Below are 24,368 nucleotides of genomic sequence, written 5' to 3'. Positions count from 1 at the left end.
AAGCCCCTTCATTTCCTCTGATTGTCTCATCCCATTCCACTCTGATCTTCATTTGTTCTGATCAACCTCCACGTTCCCCTTCCTTCAGACTTTCAAAGAACATCCCTGGAATCTTTTTTTCCATCATAAATGAACTTTCCCACATCCTTAACTGGCAGGTAAAGCATTGCATCTGCCTTCTTGCTTTAGTTGACATTTGGCTCTCTCCTGAGAGCTTTGCCCAGTTGGTCTTTTGAGCAAACACTGCTCCAGAAGCATGATGCTGTTTGGAGACCGTCCTTTCCCAGCCTGTGATAAACCCTGCTCTTTTGATCATTCTGCCCTCTGGCTGATCTTCCCTCCATGTGCATGGCACTGTCATCCACCAAAGTCCAGATCACGTGTATCACATAGAGCCTCCCAAACCCAAAGTCCTGACATCGTCTGGGGGCTTCTCAGCACTGTAGCTTCTCAGTTCCTCCACTCTTCCAGTTCCAGTGACCTTCATCTTGTCTGCTCCCTTAGCTGTACCCTGGGTCACTGCCTGGAAATGCAGCATCTCTAAAACCTCACATCTAGATAGCTGCTTTCTACAAGTCAGGACCTCTGATACAATACTGGGTAGTAGGGATGGTTAGTGGCATCCCTATTGTGTTTCTAGCTTTTCAGAGAAAACGTTTATCTACAGTCTCATCATTTAGTGAGATGTTGCTGTAGGGTTTGGCTGGAAGGGAAAATCTCTTATATTCTAAATCTGCTCAATTTTTTCTATTGGAAATAGGCATTGGGCTACTTTGAATGTTTTTTCCTACACATGTGACATGCTTATGTTGTTTTCCTCCCTTAATCTGATACTTGCAGCACTAAATATTTTCTCTTCCACTTTTTCTCTTCTGAAACTTCTTTTAGTTTATTGTCTGTTCTTTCCCTTACATCATCTGTGTCTCCTTAATTTTCCCTTCAGTTTTCCCCCCCTCCTTTTTTAGATCTCCGTACTGCATTCTGGGAGATTTCCTCAGTTTTGTCTTCCAGTTCATTAAATCTCTCTTAAGCTGTGTCAGACTTGCCAGTTATATTTGCTCATTCCAGGATTTTCAGCTGGTTCCTTTTTATTTCTCTCTCTTCTTATTTCATAGCCTTTAAAAAATGTTTTTAATTGAGGCGTAATTGATAAATAACATTAAATTAGTTTTGGGTCTACAACATAATGATTAATACATTGCAAAATAATCACCACAATGTTTAGTTAACAACCATTACCTTACATAGTTATAAAAGAATTGCTTTCTTCTTGTGATAAGGACTTTTAAGATCCCCCTTCTTAATGACTTTCAAATATATAATATTGGCATTATTAACTAATCACCACACTGTTATTATATCTGCATAGCTTTATTTTATACACAATCTTCTATGTATTTCAGTCTTATTTGATAGCTATTCTTTTCCATTATAACTGAGGATTTTAAAAGTCTTCTTCAGAGTATTCTGTTCAGTTCTGTTTTCTCAGATGTGAATTGTCTCATTCACTGAACTGTCTTTAATCATGCCGCACATCCTTATATATTTTGTAATTTTCTCTTCTTTTCTGGAGAGCATAACTTCCCAATGGATTTGCTTTACAAGGGTTCCTCTGAGGGGTGGTTTTGAGATCCTTACCTCTGAAACAAGTCATAAATTAAGCATGGCTTGGGATTCCCACTGCAGAGAAGTAATAGTGTCTGAGCTTACGGGCAGTGCAGACTCAGATGCTAGTCAAGTCTAGGCATCTTCATTTCTAGTCACAGGTGATTTGGGGTCTTGACCCTAACTGAAATAATTGAACTAATCTCATCCCACCCTACCCCATGCACTGATATCTGTGGGGCATATTCAGCCCCTTTCCCTTTGCAGATATAGAAACGTAAGACCCCCCCAGTCTTTCTAGCACCTGCCCCTACCCCAGTTTCACAATGGCCACAGAGTCTTAGTCGTTACTCACCACTGGGGGTCATTATCCTCTCCTATTTACAGAGACGTGCTTTTCTTGTTTTTGAAAATTGTTTTAATCAGTCAAAGCCCCAGCAAAAAATAGAATATCATTCAGATACTTAAATTCAAGAGATTTTAATAAAGAAACTATTTATAGAAGTATGGGCAGGAATGAAGAATCCAGCAAGGTCATTTGAGGTACCCAGAGACTAGGAACAGCAGCAGGCTGTCACCACATCGAGTCCTGAAGAGGCAAAGGAGGAGATGTCATTAACGGAGTTCAGGGACAGCTGGCACTGCCAATGAGGGGCCTCCTGGTGGAAGCTGAGTTTGAAGAGAAGTAGCCAGCATTAGAAGGCAGGCCTGAAGTAGGGAGGGAGCAAGAAAGAGGAATCCCATCCTCTCTCTTCCTGCCCTCATATCTCTTGCTGATACCTGCTGCTGGCCAAACCTGACTGGAAGACAGTCAACAAGAGGGCCCAAGTAATATGGTCCAGAAGGGTACAGAGCAAAGCAGAGAATGCAAATAGAAAATAAACAGAACAGGCTTATGTGGTTTTAAAAAAATATTTTATCTGTTATTTCTGTATGTTGCAGCAGACTGAGAATTTTGAGCAAGTGTTTACTCTGCTGTGTTGACTCAGAAGTCTGAGAATCCCTACTTCAACCTCTTACCCAGCTGACTCCCTCAATCAGGCACACCCCTGACGTTTGCCTGCCTGGGACAAGAGCACACATGGAATCCCACACGCTCTGTGTGCGTGCATGTGTATCTATATATAGTATATCTCTCTATATATTATAAAGCAAGGTAAACTATTAAATATATTTTCTCTTCCCGCCTTGACAAATACACTTTAATAACAAGCTAGAAGGCAAAAGTTTGATTAGAAACTGTCAGTTCCTTGGAGGTCCACAATGGATATCTGTGGCGTGGGGGAGTACTGGCCCCTGGTCCCTGGCTGTGCTCCCTGTGGCAAGGGGCATCACACACTTACGTGGAGACCAGACCACCCTTCACTCTGAGTTTAATCCCCATCTCCTACAAACAGCCACCCTTTGAGCGAGCCCTCAGGAAGAGGCCTACACAGGCACTGAAAGTGGGCTTGGAGCTGTTTGGGTAGGGAATCAATCCTAGGGTCCCGGGTACCTGCAAGGCCCTCTATTTTTTTTTTTTTTAAGATTTTATTTATTTATTTGACAGAGATAGACACAGCCAGCAAGAGAGGGAACACAAGCAGGGGGAGTGGGAGAGGAAGAAGCAGGCTCATAGCTGAGGAGCCTGATGTGGGGCTCGATCCCACAACGCCGGGATCACGCCCTGAGCCAAAGGCAGACGCCCAACCGCTATGCCACCCAGGCGCCCCCTGCAAGGCCGTCTAAAAGGTGGAGTGTGTAGGCTTGGGTGTGGGCACAACCCCTTGGTCCTGCATGCTCTTTGTTCTGTGGAGAGGGGTGTGGCCAGATAGGGGCCAGAGCAGAGCCCTCCAGAACGCAGGATGCACGACAGGTCCCCTCTGGCCCGGGTCTAGTGCTGGTCCCATTGCACTTGATCTTCACCTTCAGCAGGCCCTACACTCCCTTCCCCACCTAGGTTTTTCTCAGATGACAAGGCTCTTGTGAGGCTGGCATGCTTCCCTGTCTAGTCTAGAGCCTGGGTCCATGACGCTCTTGGCAATGCCCTCAACTTCCCAGCCCTCATTCTTCCATCGCTCTTGCCTGGCAAAACCGCAGCCCTGGGTCCACCTGATGCCCCGCCTTCTGCCTTACACCGAGCCTCCTGAGCACCTGCTGTACAAACGGCATAAGCCGTAGGAGCGGGTGCAGGCCCGCCGGGCCTCTGTGCCGGCACGGGTTCTTCGTTCCCGCAAGCAGGTCTTTCCTGGGTCCCACAGGAGCACTTTCCAACCGTGGCCACTTTTGTCAGCTCCTGCCCCACCATCGTTCCTGTCATGCTTGGCAAATGGCCTTGCTTCTCATTTCTTAAGAAAATTGAAGTCCTCAAAGCAACAGTGTCTTTTCCACCCTGGCTCCCTCTACAATTTTACAGGACACTGGTGATGAGGACCATGGGGAGGAGGAGGACGGTGGTCCCACTACTCACCACTGACTTGCCACTACGACTCCTTCCCCCCTGTCACGGTGGCGAAGGCACTGTTCTCTCCATCCTGCAGTCTCAGATCCTTCCACCATAGCTCAGGTTCTGCCCCCGTCTGCTTCCTGTGGACCTGAGTTCATCAGTTAGTCTCTGTGTCTGAAGCGATGCATTTCAGCCGCACTCCCCCCTCTATTCTCACATCCAAATCCTTCCAGTCCACTGTGACCTCATTTCTGCCCCAGGAACTCTGCTGCTGCAACCGCTCTGACCAGGTTCAGCAGTGACCTCTTTGCTGCTACAACCAGGTCCTCTAGCTGTTCTCCATAGCATTTGGCGCTGATAAGCTCACCTCCTAAACGTGCTCTTTGCCCTGGACACCCATGCTTTTCCTGCTTTCCTGGCTGACTTTCCCAGTCTCCGTCCCTGAAATGTCGTCTTCCTCAGAGTTCCACCCTCACCTGCTTCTCTGCTTATTCATGATGCTCGCGGCGCCTGACCTGCGCAAGGTGCTCCGTCAGCATCACGTTATGTGTGCAAATCAAGCTGCTGGCTTCACATTCAAGCAATCTACTCAAAAGTCTTTCAAAGTTTAAGCAGGAAGGAGCAAACTTTTTTTTCATAGGACTACACTTTTCCAATTATAAATGATGTATTACTTATTGCAACTGGAGTCCACTGAGGGGAAAAAACCATAATAGCTTATTTCAGAACTAATATGGCTATATGTTAGCAACAGAAATGATATAGCTATCTTATTAGAAATACAACAAAGAGATTACTTAGCAGCTGTCTCCCCACACTGTCATTTCATTTTGCTCTGTGGTTCTTGGCAGAGAATCTAGAAAAGAAAAAAAATAATTAAGCCACTCTGTGTTCTCTCAGACTAAATGATCTCTGCTGTTCTGAGAAACAAATCTTAAAAGGCAATGTGTATTCCGTGATTATTGGAAATAGAACGTTTTCGGAGGTTTTTTCCCCTAGAGACGTGCAGTTAAACATGATGGCCTCTTCCCTTCCAGGTCTGGTTGTAAAGTTTCTCTTAGCTTTATGTTCCAAATGCAGAACTCGAGGGCCACATGCCAGCATGGGGGCCATCATTAGAGCTTGAAACCCACTTTGAAAAAAAAGAATTCCACAGAGGTCTAGTTAGGGCTCTCTTTTCATTGAGATAAAGAGATACCACATGGAGAGCATTCAGTTGTTTATTCATTCATTCAACAAATAATTATGTTAATAGCCACTTACAGTCATCTTAGCATGGATATTATTTAATATGTGGAATGCCACTTGGCAAAAGATGCTGAGTTTATTTGTAACTTTATTTGGTCTTTACCTGCCGAGGTTTCTTTCCCCCACCGTTAGCCTGTTAGCAAGATCTACTATGCATAGGCACATGTGTCATATTGTTATGATTCCGTCCGTCCCTGCCGTGGTCGTCATAACAACGACCTGGGTCGTGGTATCTTTGTGCCACTCTATACTTGAGCAGAAGGAAAACTTTCAGTCCAGGCAAAGAAGGAATTGTTGAAATTAAGTCGGAAGCCGGGACTCCATTTCCTGCTGATTTGTGCAGTTCACACTTCTGCAGCCTAAGTATGAACTAAGAAAGGGATCTTGTGACCACTTTCATTTTTAGGGACATTTTTATGGCTCACAGGGAGATAGATGAGACATACAGATTTCATGGGGGGAAAGTTATTCATGCCCTCAACCTTCTGGCATTACCCACGTGCCCAAGACAGCACAAGGCAGAACTGAATGCAGTGAGTAGCCCAGGCAAAGAGCTCAAAGCATGTCAGTGTAGGAGCCTGAAGGTCACTGCCTACAGTGACATAAATGTATGGCTTAGGCTGTGTGTGAAGTTGTGGGGAGTGGTGGGGCTTGTGGCAAACTGGAGAGCTCCCAAGTTGCCTAAAGGCACGCATGTTTAAAAAATTGAAAAACCCTGAGCTGGCCACACAAACATGTGCCTCGCGACTCAGTACTGCTTGAGTTTTAGATCTCTATATCAGGCCCACCCCTTGACTCATTTCCTCTCTTCCCCTTGGAGTGGCCTTGGCTCGCTCTTCCTCTTCCCACTGCCCACCACCCCAGACCTCGAACTGCTTGCTGCCTCAGACGAGAGCTGCAAGCCAAAAATTTCCACCTGTTTTAAAGAATAACGTTAACAAAAAACGTAATCTTACTAAAATGCTACCATACCATTCTGCAACTCACTTTTTCGTATAATACAGACATTTTCATAATCGTATAATTATATCACATTCTCTGTTATCGCATTCTGCATTTCCTTCAGCAGTTTATCAGTACACAGTAATTTACTTCAGCAGTCTCTATTAGTGCCATTTAAATCGCTTCTAGGTTTTCTGCTCTTTTTCTGTTCTTATTCAGCAATCAGATACATCTCCATGGCCAAAACCTAACTCCTGATCTTCTTCCCCAAAACTGCTCTCTTACAATTTTTCCATTTTAATGAATTTGATTTAATGAATGGTATCTCCATCCTTTGTATTGCTTGTGCCAGAAACCTCAGCATCACCCCAGCTCCCTTCTTCCTCCGTCCCACATCCATCATGTCAGCACCTCCACTACTGCACCCCGTCCAAGCCGCCGCCATCAGCCTGGGCCTTCCAGCCCGGCTCCCTGCTTCTGCCTTTGCCCAAAGTCGGTTCTCAGTTCTGTCCTCAACCAAAGGGATTTTTTTAAAATGTGCCATCAGGTAAGGCCACTCCTTTGCTTCCAACCTTCCAGTGGCTTCTCATCTCACTTCATAAAAGCCAGCATCCTTACAGTGGTCACCAAGGCCTGAAATGGTCTGCTCCTCCTCCCCCAAGTTCTCCCCCTACCACCACCCCATTCTCACCTGTAACTCTCCTGCTCGCTCGTGCTGCTTCAGCCACACTTGCCTTCTTGCTTTTCCTCAGATACCCAGAAGCACTTCTGTCTCAGGGCCTTTGCATGTGCTTTGCTTTTTGTCAGCAGTGCCCTTCCCCTAGATATGCACAAGGCTTGCTCCCTAGCTCTTTCAAGTCTTTGCTCAGCCGCCCCTTCTCGGTGAGGGTCTTCACTGGCTGTGGTATTTATAAAGAACACACTTCCCAGCCTTCTCTGTCCTTCTCAGTAGTACTTATCACCATCTAATGGACTTTACAGTAAGGGCTATTTTGTTTAATATCGGTCAGCACCCCTAGAAGATAACTCAGTGAAGGCAGGAAATTTGTCTATTGAATGTCTGCTGAATGTTCAACTCTTGGAAGAGTGCTTGCCACAGTAGGCTCACAATAGCTACTTGTTGAACAAACGCTATGTGTGTCTCCAGTGAATATCCACGTATGCATTTATTTGCTCACATGTGGGGCATTATCCTCAAGGTAAATTAATAGAGCAGAATTTCTGAGTCAAAAGGGCATGCATGGGGCACCTGGGTGGCTCTGTCATTTAAGCGTCCGACTACTGATTTTGGCTCAGGTCATGATCTCAGGGTTGTGAGATCGAGCCCCACAGCCAGATCTTGCTCTGAGCATGGAGCCTACTTAAGATTCTCTCTCTCCCTCTGCACCCCCATCCTCCTGGAGCATGTGCACGCATCTCTTACTCTCTAAAAAAAAGGAAAGGGGGACATGCATATTTTGAATTTAATAGACACTGCCAAATTGCTTTACCAAAAGGCTGTACTATTTGGTATATATGATTGTTTTGGTATATATGTTAAAAAATATGTTTATAACATATATTTAATTTAATATACAAACATATATTTTTACATTTAAACATAAATATATGCATATATTATATATATATATATATATATATATATGCATCCCCCAGAGCATAACCTGGGTGTGCGGTGAGGGTACAAGTAAAAGGGACCTTTTAATTTAGGGATTCTTCATCTAGAGTCCATGAATGTGAACCTTTAATGGATACTTAGCAACAGGAAAGTTGGCAACAAAACAAAATCATTTTAGCAGTATCTATGACTTTGTCACCAAAAGAAATCACAGCTCTTTCTGAATCATAATGCAGATGTGGCTACCTTGAATTTGTTCCTCCCTTCATAGCTTTGCAATTAGAGTGAATCCTCCCCCCCACCCCACTCCCTCAATCTTCCTTTCCTTTTCCCACCACTCATTATTTGTTATGCCACCAGATTTTGGTATTTAATATGCTAATAAAGAAGCACCTATAATACAATATTGCTGATTTGTTTTTTTAAATACTCATGTTTATTTCAGTGCAACTGGTTTCACTTAATGCATTTAAAATCAGTCTTTATCTACCTACCACAAGGGTCCATGGTACAAAAACACTTAGGACCTCTTTTCATCCCAGGTACCACCAATCATTTGGAAGGAGTGAGTTACTCATAGAGATAATCATAAGGTATTTTGTAAAATTGAAGTGCCACAAAATTTCAGTACCAGAATAACAAGTATGGCAATATTCATATCTGTCACATCTATCATGGATTCAACCAATGCATATTTATTAAGTGATTCTATATACAATGCATTCTGTAACAGGTTCTGAGAATCAAAGGTGAAGATCTAGCCCTTGCTTTAGCTTACCGTGGAACATTTATAATGGCTCTAATCCAAGGTTTTGCATCGGGGGTGCACATCAGAACTGTCTAACCAGAGCCTTTTCCTTCCTTCACTTGCTCCCCTTCTCTGCTCACCTCTGCATGTTGGAGGGCTCAGACCTTGCTCCTGGCTTTCTTCTCTATCCATGTTTTCTCCTCTAGGTGTTCTCATGCTGAGTTGTATCATCTAAATGCTGGTGATTGCCAAAGTTAAACCTTCAGACCAGATCTCTACCTAAGTTCCAGACTCATATTTACCATCTCCACTTGGATGATTCCTAGCACTCCAAACTTAATGTATCCAAACGTATTTCTCCCTATTTCAGCAAATGGCTTCACCATCCACCCATTGACTCCAGCTAAAAATTGCCCAAATGTCTTCTTGGAATCTTACCTTTCCTTTATCTGGCTCCCTTATCCCACATCCCTGATGTAGTTCAGCAGCAAATACCATTGGCTCTCTGTCCACAATACCGGTAGCAGTGCTACTCTAAGTGTGGTCTGCAGGTTGGTGCTGCCATGAACTGTTACTGGTCTGCGACAAGTTAGCTATAGAAATTGAGAGGACCTTGTGACCTAAAAGTGTATAAAATCTGTGAACATTTATTTTTATAACTTATATTTACAAGTTTTGATTTTTAATTGACAATTTTCATTTTATGATTTAACATTATTCATTAGGGAAATAAAATTTATATTAGTTATTTTTTACCCTCAATTTATTAAAGGTAAAACAAGCCCCACTAGAGGTTATTTTTGAAATATTTTTATTTTTTTAAAGATTTTATCTATTTATTACAGAGCAAGAGAGAGCACAAGCAGGGTGAGGGATAGAGGGGGATGCAGACTCCCCGCTGAGCAGGGAGCCCAACACGGGGCTCCATCCCAGGACTCCAGGATCATGACCTGAGCCAAAGGCAGATGCTTAACTGACTAACCCCCCCAGGAGCCCCAAGGAGGTTATTTTTGTTTTGAAAATGCCAAGGCTAAAATCCATATACAGTTGCCAAGACATTGGTGAAGAGTGTATCAAAGGTATTTATTTGGAAATGTTGGATGACTCCACAGCAAGGAGGGTAACTCAAGTACTACTTCCAAGGCCCCCATAGCTCTGCATATTCAGGAACTGGCTAATAATATGGGAGACTAACTCATAGAGCAAATTAAAACTAGCAACGTATTTTTTCATTGCAGTGTGATAATCTCACTCATATTCCTGTTTACAGTGGTGATAGGAAGGAACAACTCTGTTGCCGACAAACATAACTAAGTCTGAACCAAATAATACTATGAAGGATTACATTGTCAACAAATACGGTTTGTAGTTTACAGTTTGTGTAGGAGCATGTTCTGACCGTGCAGAAAACATCCTGGTGTCATTACTCTGATTAAGAGGTTCACACAAGAATGTAAATCAGTGTACTGTTTCTCTTGTGAGAAAATCCTGAGCTATGAAGAATGGTGGCTTACTGTCATACCAAACAATGGGCTTACTGTCATACTAAAAATCATGAATTAGGTAAAAGCTGGTATGTTAAATTCTGGATTATTCTCTTGTGTTATATGATAGTTTGGAAGCCGATCCTAAACAGCTCTTATGGCACGCTGAGGTTTGATGATAATCAAGAGAACAAATGTTTGAGAATGTTTGATCTACAGAACAACTCAACATGTCTGCAAAACCAGAAGACAGTTTGGTCCCGGCTTGTTGAAGATGTGAATTGGACAAGCAGGGTTGCTAAAGCTCTTCAGTACTTTTAATGATCTCAGTACTTCCATGCAAAGAAGGAATGCAACGTGTTTTTCGAGATAAGATCAAAGGCAAAAACGAAAGTTAGAAGGTTGGAAGAACGGTTTCTACAGATTATTATGACACATATTCCATAATTTAACAATTATCAGTGATGTAGGTGGTGATCTTGATATTGCACATCTGTGAAAAGCTATCACAAAACGCCTTAAAGTTTGATAAAGCATTTTGAATTTTTTTTTCCATCAAAAGAAGATCTATGCCTAAAAAATTCATGGATCCAGAATCCATTTCATTCATCAAAAGATGATTTAAATTTAACTGTAACTTAAGGATACATTGCTGGAACTGACTTCTATTTAAGTATTTAAAGGACTCTGAAAACATAGCACTTTCTCCATTTTAGATAAAATTTAAAAGTGAGTAAACTGGATTTACTGAAATTGCTCTGAAATCTCTAATTCCATTCAGTGAGACTAGTTCTCTTCCTCCTCCTGCTCCTCCTCTTTGTTCCTTATAGTCTTCCTCTTCTTCATTATTATCAAAATAAAACATAGAAACAGTTTAGATACATGTTATCCCCTGCAAGTAGTCTTGGCAATCTTAGATAAATTATTGATCAAGAAGCAAGTCTATTTGCCACACCAGATGCTTTAAATGTTTCTATACACTGTTCATTCAAACTGGACCTATGACTATTTAATATGGGGATTCATTTTTTCCTCAAGATGAAAATAAAACTACAAGTGTAATAGCTTATATATCAGTTGCCCATATGCATATTTTCAGCAAATAAGTTAAGCAATGTGTACAATTTTTGTACTTCTTTCTCTTTCTCCAAATTATGTTTACCCTGGTAGTGTTTATTGCAATGTAATTTCCTGTTTGTTAAACTAATAACACAAAATTGCGGCTTTTATCTTATACGTCTTTTTTTTTTAATTTTGTTTTTCTAGTTATTAGTTTTTATTAATTTTTACAAAGTATCAGTTTGCAACAGACTGGAAAAATTTTTAAAGGGTCCTTCACCACAGAGAATTGAAGCAGCACTGCCTTATGGGACTGAGTATAAAATGAGAATTAATTCTTACAAAGAGAAGTAATTCTCTTACAAAGTCTCTCAGATACCAGACATGCTCTCAGTGACTTTATTTTGAAAAGAAAATAGTAGTTGAGCCTGAAGCAGCCTCAGGCAGTGTGAGGTTCTGTGCTTACAGGGGTCAGCGGGTGAGATTGGCAAATAGAGGAGGAAAGAAAGTTAACACAGATCTAGTTTTTATGCCAGTGTTATAAACTCATAATTGCAGATATTGGCTATTATTGTAAATAAGCCTTTAAAAATCATTGTTTTCTATTTCTTTTTTTGTAGCTTATTTTTTTTAATTCAATTAGTTAACATATAGTGTATCATTAGTTTCAGATGTAGAGTTCGGTTATTCATCCACTGCATATAACACCCAGTGCTCATTACATCCCATGCCCTCCTTAATGCCCATCACCCAAATACCCCATTCCCCCACCCACCTCCCCTCCAGCAACCCTCAATTTGTTTCCTAGAGTTAAGAGTCTCTTATGGTTTGTCTCCTTCTCTGATTTCATCTTATTTTATTTTTCCCTCCCTTCCCCTATGATCCTCTGTTTTGTTTCTTAAATTCCACATATGAGTGAAACCATATGATAATTGTCTTNCATATGATAATTGTCTTTCTCTGATTGACTTACTTTGCTTAGCATAATACCCTCTAGTTCCATCCATGTTGTTGCAAATGGTAAGCTTTCATCCTTTTTGATGGCTGAGTAATATTCCATTGTATATAAATACTGCATCTTTATCCATTCATGTGCCGATGGACATCTTAGAAATCATTTTAAAAGCAATACAGTAAGTGGTTATATATATATATATATATTTATTTATTTATTTATTTTAAAAACACACATTTTTTTTGTAATGTGATGCAAATAGCTACTAAATGGCTTTAGGTAAAAACGTAGAATGTCAGCACCAGGCATGGAATTACAAAGTCCTGTACCCCAAACAGCTTTCACAGATGTGAAGATGACAACATGCCCTGGAAAACAGAGTTCCTGTCTCGAAAGTGGCTCTGATGCTAATGGAAACATTTCTGTGATGTGCACCTGAAGAATGAACAGTTGTTTCATGAAAGGATTGAGGAAAAGCACTGTGTGTTAGTTGTTAAGCTGTATGTGGTCTCTCAGCCCCAAACATGCCTTTCCATGCTCTTTGTGGTGAGATTGGAACCAAGACTCTGAAACCACCTTTTTCCATTAGCAGCTACATCTTGTCCCATTGGGTCTCCTAGGGCTGCAGAGAATTCCAGATGGCTGGAGGGGAAGCAGTAGCTCCTTCCCGTCTACTCTCAGTTCTGTGGGGGTCGCCCGGGCGCCACTCTTCACTCCGGACCTGCAAGTGCTTCTCGGTTCCCAGCCTGCAGCCTCAGACATACCAGTGGCGGCCCCCAGCACCCTCCGCGGAAGGCAGGGTTCCAGCTTTCCAGGACCCTGCAGCAGCCTTCAGGGTCCATCTCTTCTCTCTGTTTCTTCAGCCTTGCCGATGGTGGAGGCTTCATGGATTCATACCATTTTTTTTTTACGACCTTTTTTTTTAACCTTGTTTCTGTTTCACCTTTTTAGCCCTCCAGTACCTGTCTAACCTATTTCTTATATTAAATTCTCTCTTTTAAAACAACTGTTGTGTTTCTGATTTCCTGACTGATCCCAACTTGGTACCAGGAGTGGGCCCAGGTGGTCTGGGGACCGTGTGCTTGCGTCTTTGGCTCCGAACACGGAGCTGAGCCACTTGCCAGCGCAAAGAGGAATGCGAGTAATCTGGGTCGTGTGGTGGCATCAGGGTTCGTCAGCCCATCCCTTGACATGGATGGTGACGCAGTGCCTTCCGAAGCAAGTAACTTGAGGCCACTGCACCCACTGTTGTAGTAGTAATGACGCTAAGAGTACAGAATGAGATGGCTCTTTCTGCCTGGACATTGTGTTCTTAGAAAAAAAATGACGAACTTGAGTCTTGAAACACCCAGCTCAGTCTTAAATGGCAAACCTCAGATGACTCTACTCGTCTCCTCTCCACGGCAACCACCCTAGGTGAGCCGCCTCTTTCCTCCCCTGAGGTTTGCAGCAGCTCCCCCTTCAGTCCTCCATTCTGAGAAGCCATCTTTATAGTGACCAAAATACCAGCTTTCCTGCTTCAACCCCCCCAGTGACATCCTATTACATTTAAAATAAAAGCCAACTTCTTCAACCTCATCTCAAACTGCTTTTTACCCTGGATGTTCTAGTCTCTCTAGCTCTTTCCCACCCCACGGCTCCCATGTTTATGTACTTCTCTCTTGTTGGGATTTACTTCCCCTTGCAATCTGCATGTATGACTACTTTTCATCATGCGTGCCTCACATTTCCTATTTTCCCGAGCTTCCCTTTATAGAGCAAACCTTCCACCCGCCCTTTCCCCTAATAAGTGCGTCTTCCTGGGGTCATTTCTCTCATAACACCTACCACAGCCTGTACGCATCTCTTGTATGTACTTGATTGTGGCCCACCCAACTGCCTTCCATTAGGCAGAGCTGTCTGGCCTATTGGCTAATGTATTCTTAGGACCCCGCTCCAATATCTATCGCATAGGAGATGATCAATAAATATTCATTGATTGAATGATCCTGGGAAATAATTTTCCATCAATTAATTTAAAATTTTAGTTCTGGAGCATTTCAAGCATGCAGAAAATACTCAGGTACCTGCCAACCAAATTTAACAGATTGTGACATTTGGCCATATTTACTTCAGATTGCACTTTCTTCTCTCTCTCTTTCATTTTTTTCAAGAGCCATTAAACGTAAATGAAATTTGTCCATTTCATCTGCATTCAAAATTATTAGCACAAACTATGCATGATGGTCTCATAATATCTTTTTTTTTTTAAGATTTCATTTATTTATTTGGGAGAGAGAGCACAAGTGGGGGGTTGTGGCAGAGGGAGAAGCAGATTCCCCACTGAGCAGGGAGTGCAACACAGGGCTCGATCCCAGGACCCTGAGATCATGACCTAAGCTGATGTCAGATGCTTAACTGACTGAGCCACCCTGGCACCCCTCATAATATCTTTGATGACTGTAGGATCTGCCTCACTGTCAATCCTGATAGAGGTAATTTGTGGGGGAGTTTTTCCCTTCTGATCAATCTAGCTAAAGGTTTAGCAATTTTATTGCTCTTTTTAAAAACCTTTGGTTTCATTCATTTTTTGTATTATTTTTCCATTTTCTAGGTCATTGATTTTTGCTTTTCTATTTATTTATTTTGGTTTACTTTTATTTATTTCCTTCTACTTATTTTGGTTTACTTGCTCTTTTTATAGCTTCTCAAGATAGATATTTCAATCATTGATTTTAGTCTTCTGATGTAAGATTTAAAACCTTATATTTCTATCTAAGCACTGCTTTAACTGCATGCCATGAATTTTTTGTTTTCATTACCATTCGGTTCAAAACAGTTTCTAATTCTTCTTGTGTTTTCTTCTTTGACCGACGAGTTACTAAGAAATGTGTTGTTTAATATCCGAATATTTAGAGATTTTCCAGATTTTTTTTGTTACTGATTTTTAATTTAATGGCATTGTTTAATTTGAATCCTTTTAATTTTATTGTAACTTTCTTTTCAGTGTCCCAGCATCTGTCTTGGTGAATGTTCCATGAGGATTGGAATGGAGTGAAAATCTTTTAGATGTTGAGAGTGGGGCTCTTTATCTCAAGAGGCAGGTCAAGTTGGTTAGTGGTGTTATTAGTCTTATTACTGGTTTTCTGTCTCTGTGTTCTGTCATTTACTAAGAGAGGAGTATTAAAATAATCAGCTATAATAATAGATTTGTTTCTCCTCTTAGTTCTCTCAGTTTTTGCTTCGTGTTTTTTTTTAAGCTCTCTTATTAGGTGCATATACATTTAAGATTGTTATGTCTTCTTGATTAATTGGTTGGCCCTCTTATCATTATCATTTATCCCAGGCAGTATTCCTTATTCTGAAGTGATATTGATATAGTCACTCCTTTTCTGTTATGATTATGTTTTTTATTCTGTTACTATTAACTAATTTATGTCTTTTAAAGTGGATTTCCCAAGGATAGGGTAAAGTTGAGTCTGCTTTTTTATTCACCCTGGCAATCTCTGCTTTTTAATTAGAATGTTTACTATATTTACATTTAATGTAATTATCCATATGGTTGGATTTTAAGCCTACCATTTTCGTATTTTCTGTTTCTTCTATTTATTCTGACTTTCCTTTTTTCCTCCTTTCTTACCTTTATTTACAGCTCTCTTCTTTTGTATGTGTAAGTCCAATTTTCCATTTTGTATTATTTTTCATATGCCTAAAGAGCTTCCTTAAGATTTCTAGTGGTTCATGTCTACTGGTGACAAATGTTTTCAGCTTCTGTTTGAAATTTGTTTTAAAGATTTTTTTTCATTTATTTGACAGAGAGAGTGTGTGTGCACAAGCAGGGGGAGCAGCAGGCAGAGGGAGAGGGAGAAGCAGGATCCCTGAGGAGCAGGGAGCCTGATGTGGGGCTTGATCCCAGGACCTTGGAATCATGACCCAAGCCGAAGGCAGATGCTTAACTGACTGAGCCACCCAGGTGCCTCTGTTTGCAATTTTTTAAACTGTACTTTCATTTTTGAAAGATATTTTCTTTCAGCACTTTAAAGTTGTCATTCTAGGGGCGCCTGGGTGGCACAGCAGTTGGGCGTCTGCCTTCGGCTCAGGGCGTGATCCCGGCGTTATGGGATCGAGCCCCACATCAGGCTCCTCTGCTATGAGCCTGCTTCTTCCTCTCCCACTCCCCCTGCTTGTGTTCCCTCTCTCGCTGGCTGTCTCTATCTCTGTCAAGTAAATAAATAAATCTTAAAAAAATAAATAAATAAATAAATAAAGTTGTCATTCTAAGTGGTTTCGCTTGTTTCAGATGAGAAGTCAGTGATAATTTTTATATATTTTTTCTCTGAACCTATGTGTCTACTCTTTTCTCTGACTGCTCTTAAGATTTTGTTTTGTTTTAAACATTTTGGTTATGGTATTCCTTTTTATAGTATTCTTTATTTATCCTGCTTAGGGTTTGTTTAGCTTCTTGGATCTGTGGGATTTTAGTTTTTATCAAATTTGGACAGATTTGGCCATCATTCTTTAAAAAAAAATTTCTTCTATTTTATGGTACTCCGATTACCACTCGTTATTGCTCCACAAGCCTCTGGTGTCCTTTCCACTTCTCTTTCAGCCTTTTTTTCCAGACTTAGTTTGGAAAGTTTCTATTTGTTTATTTAAGTTCACAGAAGTTTTCTTTTGCAAGATCTAATATGATGTTGCTCCCATCCCATGAATTATTTACTTCAGGTATTAAACTTTTCATCTCCAGAAGTTCCATTTTGGCTCATTTTTATAACTTCCATTTTTCTCTTCATTATGGTCATGCTTTAAAAAAAAAAAAAAGTCATGGAGCATACTTATAATTAAAAGTTTGTGTCTACTGATTCTATGATCTTTGTTGTTTCTGGTTGTGTTTCTATTGACTGACTTCTCCTGCTTATGGGTCACGTTTTCCTGTTTCTTAGCATGTAGAGTGATGTTTTGATTTGATTCTAGTATTACTTTATTAGTTTTCTTTTGCTGTATGGCAACTTACCACAAACTTAAACAGCTTAAAACACTACCTGTTTTTATCTCACAGTTCCTTAGGTCGTAAATCTGGTGTGCTCCGTTGGGTTCTCTGCCTAGAGTCTCAGAAGGCCAAAATCAAGGTGTTGGCTGGGTTGGGCTCTTACTGGAAGTTCATGGGAAGAATCTGATTCCAAGCTCATTCAGGTTGTTGGTAGAATCCACTTCCTTGTGGCTGTAGGTGGGAGGTCCTCATTTTCTTGCTGGCTAGCAGCCAGGGTCTTCTCCTAGAGGTCACCTACATTCCTTTTCGTGCAGTCCTCTCCACCTTCAGAGGAGCAGTGGTGTGTTAGATCCTTCTTGTGCTTTGGCTGTCTCTGACCTCTTTTGCTTCCAGCTGGAGAAAGCTCTCTGCTTTTAAGAGCTTGTGCGATTAAATTAAGTCAAACTGGATTATCTCACCTGAATAATACAACAATCACAAGAGTGATATCACATTCCATTACCTCAAATCCATAGGTTCTGGAGACTAGGGAATATGGCGTCTTGGGGTGTCATTCCTAGAAATTCTGTCTACCACAATATGAATGTTATGATGTTGAGAAAGATTTTGATGTCTTCTTTTTAAAAGTTCTGGCAGCTTCTAAATTTACTTGCAAATCAGTTTGATTTTCGAGGGGCTGCTTTATAAACTTTGCTAATTTAGCCCTGATCCTGAGATATGGTGTTTCTGGGTCTGCTCAATAACCGAGGTGTCCAATGAGATCGCGCCACTCTCACTAGTGGGAACCCCAACATGTACAAGCCTGTGTGAGGTCTGGAGGTGGTTCAGCTGTCTCACCCCTGCACATTCCTTTCCCAAGTCTTTGGCTTCTTACCCTCTTCATGTCCACAGGGTATTCAGCCAGACTCAAGGGAAACCCAGGAAGATTTCTGAAGCTCTTTTTCTGCGTAGCTCCTTCCCCGCAGTACTCCACCCCACAACTTTCAGACCTTTGGCCACCGCCAGCCAGTGGTACACCAAAGGTGCGGTGAAGCAATCCAACCTAGGTGCTGGGAATTTGAAGGAATGCTGTCTGAAGATAATTTTAAAACAATTATAAAAATGACTAAAAGTCTGTCTTTTAATTATCACCATGTCTCTGCCAATTCCGATTAGTCAATGATAAAATACTCCTGGGGTAGGGGTGGGAGGTAGGACTTTTGTTGGCTTATGTTCTAAACAACTACTGAGGTTCATTTTGAGTTTTAAGGAAACATACATAAACTTTAAATTGCACATTGTTATTTCTTTATTAAACAGCTACATGTGTTCATTTTGAGAGGACCCTTAGCACAGTTCAGAATCATATGAACTGGCTTCAACTACAGTTTGTGTTTCCATCATCCTGTGGTACAAGAAACTCCCATGTTTAAAAATGGATTTAGTGTAAACAGTGATAGCACATGGCTGTAAAGATAAAGAAACAATTTGAGTTATTGAAATCTGTCATTTAATATGGCCACCTAAGAGTTGAAATTCATGTATAAACTGTGGAATAGTGAAACAGTGGGAAATGTGAGGCATCATATTTATGTTTGTTAAGCATAAATTTTAATTTATACCTGAACTATTTTGCTAAATTTGAATAATATTTTGTAAAGTGATATTTTTTTGTTGTTAACGGTTTGTTTTAAAACCAGAGAATAAATCAAGAAAATAATGATTATTACTGATTATTACATGATTATTGCTGGAAGTAAATTTGTCATATAGAGGAAAGAGTGTCAAAAAATGAGATGCTGAGGAGGTTAAGATGGCGGAGGAGTAGGGGACACCTTTTTCAGCCGGTCCCCTGAGTTGAGCTGGATAGGTACCAGACCAGCAGGGAATATCCACGGAATCAGCCTGAGACGCAGGAAGATACATCTGGATCTCTACAAATGAACATCTCCAGCGCTGAGTATCGAGGTACGAAGCGGGGAGCCGTGAAACCGCGCACAGATATCGGAAGCTAAACAGAAGGGGGAGGGAGCCGCCGTGTCAGGGCGCCGGGAAGCGGTAGCCACCTGCAAGGGGGAGTGGACAGACCGCGGACCCGCACGCTTGAGACAGCAGGCTGAGAAGGGAGCTCCGGGAGCGTACGCGAGAAGGCTGGCGGTTGGCGGGCCACCTGCACGGGGGAGCAGGCAGACTCGCGGACGGCACCCGCGAGACAACAGACTTAGAACGCGAACTCCAGGAGCGCGCGCAGGGCGGCTGGCGGGCCACCTGCACCGGGGAGCGGGCGGACCGCGGACCCGCACTCTGGAAACGGCAGACTGAGTCCGTGAGCCGGGAGCGTGCACCACCAAGCATCTCACGGAGCTCCGGAGCTCCGGTGTGCTCACTGGATCGAGGCTGAGACCGGGAGCTCCGGGAGCGTCCGCGGGGCGGCTGGCGGCTGGAGGGCCACCTGCACGGGGGAGCAGGCGGACTCGCGGTCAGCACCCGTGAGACACCAGACTGAGACGGGGAGCTCCGGGAGCCCGCGCGGGGCGGCTGGCGGCGGGCGGGGTTGGAAACACAAAGGACAGAGACGTGCCGGCCCTGGAAGTGAGGGCTGGGACGCCGGGTGTGGGGCGCACAGCCCGGGATGCTGCAGGGTTGAGCAGCACCAACAGAAACAGAGTTAAAGTGGCCAGAACATCAGTGGAGAACGATCCGCGATCCCTCTGTTCTGAGACAGAGGCTGAATTTCAGCCGCTGCTGCTCTCTCAGAAGAGGCATAGCAAACCGCCAGGGAAAGCCGCCAGAGAACAAAAGCCCGGAAATACCGGCTCACAGGGTGCCCATCCCCATCCCCCCTCGCAAGGGACACAGAGACTCTACCCAAACAGGGTTTTCTGAGTACCTGCAGGCAGGCCCCTCCCCCAGAAGGCAGGCTGAAAAATCAAGAAGCCCACAACCCGGAGCGCCTGAGTGGCGCAGTCACCAAGCACCTGTCTTCGGATTAGGGTGTGATCACAACGCTCCGTAAGGAGTCCTTCATCGGGCTTCTCCACCGGGAACCTGCTTCTTCCTCTCCCACTCCTCTGCTTGGGTTCCCTTTCTTGCTGACTGTCTCTCTCTCTCTCAAATAAATAAATAAACTCTTTAAGGAAGAAGCCCACATCCCTAAGATCTCTATAAAACAAGGGCGCACGGCCTGGGTCCCAGTCAACACTTGGGCTCTGGACAACCCTGCAATCTCTCTTCATCAGAATGACGAGAAGGAGAAGTCCCCCCCAGCAAAGAAAAGATAATGAGTCTGTGGCCTCTGCCACAGAATTGGCCTCGGCCACAGAATTAATACATATGGATGTATCCCAATTATCAGAAATGGAATTCAGAGCAACAATGGTCAAGATGATGAGTAAACTTGAAAAAAGCATCAGAGAAAGCGTTGCTGAGAATATAGAATCCCTAAGGGCAGAAATGAGAGCGAATCTGACAGAAATTAAAAATTCTATGAGCCAAATGCAGTCAAAACTAGAGGCTCTGACGGCCAGGGTCACCGAGGCAGAGGAACGCGTTAGCGAATTGGAGGATGGGTTAGTAGAAGAAAAAACGAAAATAGAAGCTGGTCTTAAAAAAATCCACGCCCACGAATGTAGATTACGGGAGATTACTGACTCTATGAAACGATCCAATGTCAGAATCATCGGCATCCCTGAAGGGGTGGAGAAAAACAGAGGTCTAGAAGAGATATTTGAACAAATTGTAGCTGAAAACTTCCCTAATCTAGCAAGGGAAACAAGCATTCGTGTCCAAGAGGCAGAGAGGACCCCATCCAAGCTCAACCAGGACAAACCTACGCCACGGCATGTCATAGTGCAATTCGCAAATATTAGATCCAAGGATACAGTATTGAAAGCGGCCAGGGCAAAGAAATTTCTCACGTACCAAGGCAAAGGTATCAGGATTACGTCAGACCTGTCTACAGAGACCTGGAATGAGAGAAAGGCTTGGGGGGGCATTTTTAAAGCTCTTTCAGAGAAAAACATGCAGCCAAGGATCCTTTATCCAGCAAAGCTGTCATTCAGAATTGATGGAGAAATAAAGACGTTCCAAAATCGCCAATCATTAACCAATTTCGTAACCACGAAACCAGCCCTACAGGAGATATTAAGGGGGGCTCTATAAAGGTAAAAAGGCCCCAAGAGTGATACAGAGCAGCAAGTCACAACCGATACAAAGACTTTAAAGAGAAATGGCATCATTAAAATCATATCTGTCAATAATCTCTATCAATCTAAATGGCTTAAACTCTCCCATAAAACGCCACAGGGTTGCAGATTGGATAAAAAGACATGACCCATCCATTTGCTGTCTACAAGAGACTCATTTTGAACCCAAAGATGCATTCAGACTTAGAGTAAGGGGATGGAGTACCATCTTCCACGCAAATGGACCTCAAAAGAAAGCTGGAGTAGCAATTCTCATATCAGATAGACTGGATTTTAAACTAGAGGCCATAGAGAGAGATACAGAAGGGCACTATATTATTCTTAAAGGAAGTATTCAACAAGTGGATATGACAATTATTAATATATATGCCCCCAACAGGGGAGCAGCAAGATACACAAGCCAACTCTTAACCAAAATAAAGAGACATATAGATAAGAACACAGTAATAGTAGGGGACCTCAACACCCCACTATCAGAAATAGACAGAACACCCTGGCAAAAACTAAGCAAAGAATCAAAGGCTTTGAATGCCATACTCGACGAGTTGGACCTCATAGATATATATAGAACACTACACCCCAGAACCAAAGAATACTCATTCTATTCAAATGCCCATGGAACATTCTCAAGAATAGATCATGCTCTGGGACACAAAACAGGTCTCAGCCAATACCAAAAGATTGAAATTATCCCCTGCATATTCTCAGACCACAACGCTCTGAAATTGGAACTCAACCACAAGGAAAAACCTGGAAGAAACTCAAACACTTGGAGGCTAAGAACCATCCTGCTCAAGAATGACTCGATAAACCAGGAAATCAAAAAACAAATTAAACAATTTATGGAGACCAACGAGAATGAATACACAACGGTCCAAAACCTATGGGATACTGCAAAGGCAGTCCTAAGGGGGAAATACATAGCCATCCAAGCCTCACTCAAAAGAATAGAAAAATCTAAAATGCAGTTTCTATATTCTCACCTCAAGAAACTGGAACAGCAACAGAGGGACAGGCCTAACCCACTGACAAGGAAGGAGTTGACCAAGATTAGAGCAGAAATCAATGAATTAGAAACCAGAAGCACAGTAGAGCAGATCAACAGGACTAGAAGCTGGTTCTTTGAGAGAATCCATAAAATTGATAGACCACTGGCAAAACTTGTCCAAAAACAAAGAGAAAGGACTGAGATTATTAAAATTATGACTGAAAAGGGAGAGGTCACGACCAGCACCATTGAAATTGCAAGGATTATTAGAAACTTTTATCAACAGCTATATGCCAAAAAACTAAACAATCTGGAAGAGATGGAGGCCTTCCTGGAAACCTATAAACTACCAAGACTGAAACAGGAAGAAATAGATTTCTTAAATAGGCCAATTAACTATGAAGAAATTGAGTCAGTGATAAACAACCTTCCAAATAATAAAACTCCAGGCCCAGACGGTTTTCCTGGGGAATTCTACCAAACATTCAAAGAAGAAATAATACCTATTCTCCTAAAGCTATTTCAAAAAATAGAAACAGAAGGAAAGCTACCAAACTCATTCTATGAGGCTAATATTACCTTGATCCCCAAACCAGGCAAAGACCCCCTCAAAAAGGAGAATTACAGACCGATTTCTCTAATGAATATGGATGCCAAAATCCTCAACAAGATCCTTGCTAATAGAATCCAACAGTACATTAAAAGGATTATCCATCATGACCAAGTGGGATTCATACCTGGGATGCAAGCATGGTTCAACACTCGCAAATCAATCAATGTGATACATCATATCAACAAGAAAAGACTCAAGAACCATATGATCCTCTCAATTGATGCAGAAAAAGCATTTGACAAAATACAGCATCCTTTCCTGATTAAAACCCTTCAGAGTGTAGGAATAGAGGGTACATTTCTCAATCTCATAAAAGCCATCTATGAAAAGCCTACTGCAAGCATTATTCTCAATGGGGAAAAGCTGGAAGCCTTTCCCTTAAGATCAGGAACACGACAAGGATGCCCACTCTCGCCACTATTATTCAACATAGTACTAGAAGTCCTTGCAACAGCAATCAGAAGACAAAAAGGGATCAAAGGTATCCAAATCGGCAAAGAAGAAGTCAAACTGTCTCTCTTTGCAGATGACATGATACTCTATATGGAAAACCCAAAGGAATCCACTCCCAAACTATTAGAAGTTATAGAACAATTCAGTAAGGTGGCAGGATACAAAATCAATGCCCAGAAATCAGTTGCATTTCTATACACGAATAACGAGACTGAAGAAAGAGAAATTAGGGAATCCATCCCATTTACAATAACACCAAAAACCATACGTTACCTTGGAATTAACTTAACCAGAGACGTAAAGGACCTATATCCTAGAAACTATAGATCACTTTTGAAAGATATTGAGGAAGACATAAAAAGATGGAAAAATATTCCATGCTCATGGATTGGAAGAATTAACATAGTTAAAATGTCCATACTACCCAGAGCAATCTACACTTTCAATGCTATCCCGATCAAAATACCGAGGACATTTTTCAAAGAACTGGAACAAATAGTCCTTAAATTTGTATGGAACCAGAAAAGGCCCCGAATCTCCAAGGAACTGTTGAAAAGGAAAAACAAAGCTGGGGGCATCACAATGCCGGATTTCGAGCTGTACTACAAAGCTGTGATCACAAAGACAGCATGGTACTGGCACAAAAACAGACACATCGACCAATGGAACAGAATAGAGAACCCAGAAATGGACCCTCGGCTCTTTGGGCAACTAATCTTTGATAAAGCAGGAAAAAACATCCGGTGGAAAAAAGACAGTCTCTTCAATAAATGGTGCTGGGAAAATTGGACAGCTACATGCAAAAGAATGAAACTTGACCACTCTCTCACACCATACACAAAAATAAACTCCAAATGGATGAAAGACCTCAATGTGAGACAGGAATCCATCAAAATTCTAGAGGAGAACATAGGCAACAACTTCTATGACATCGGCCAGAGCAACCTTTTTCACGACACATCGCCAAAGGCAAGAGAAATAAAAGATAAAATGAACTTATGGGACTTTATCAGGATAAAGAGCTTCTGCACAGCCAAGGAAACAGTCAAAAAAACTAAGAGACAGCCCACGGAATGG

The 24,368-nt window shown here is 42.1% G+C and overlaps 1 protein-coding gene across 4 annotated transcripts in view; it reads left to right on the top strand.

The window, feature by feature from the left end:
- Positions 1–24,368, top strand: part of EFCAB11 (EF-hand calcium binding domain 11) — a 143,511-nt gene that overhangs the window by 91,174 nt on the left and 27,969 nt on the right. Inside the window, exon 6 of one of the 4 annotated variants that reach the window (XM_034642712.1) lies at positions 12,705–13,047. The exons of 2 other annotated variants lie outside the window; for them this stretch is intronic. In XM_034642712.1, the coding sequence (XP_034498603.1) occupies positions 12,705–12,744 (40 nt within the window). In that variant the 3' untranslated portion in view covers positions 12,745–13,047. Of the gene's footprint in view, positions 1–10,200; positions 10,496–12,704; positions 13,048–24,368 lie in introns of those variants that run through there. One more of the 4 variants, XM_034642711.1, reaches the window with a different exon arrangement.

Source organism: Ailuropoda melanoleuca, chromosome 14, assembly GCF_002007445.2.
Source record: "Ailuropoda melanoleuca isolate Jingjing chromosome 14, ASM200744v2, whole genome shotgun sequence".
NCBI lineage: Eukaryota > Metazoa > Chordata > Mammalia > Carnivora > Ursidae > Ailuropoda > Ailuropoda melanoleuca.
This window is presented reverse-complemented; position numbering and strand designations above follow the sequence as displayed.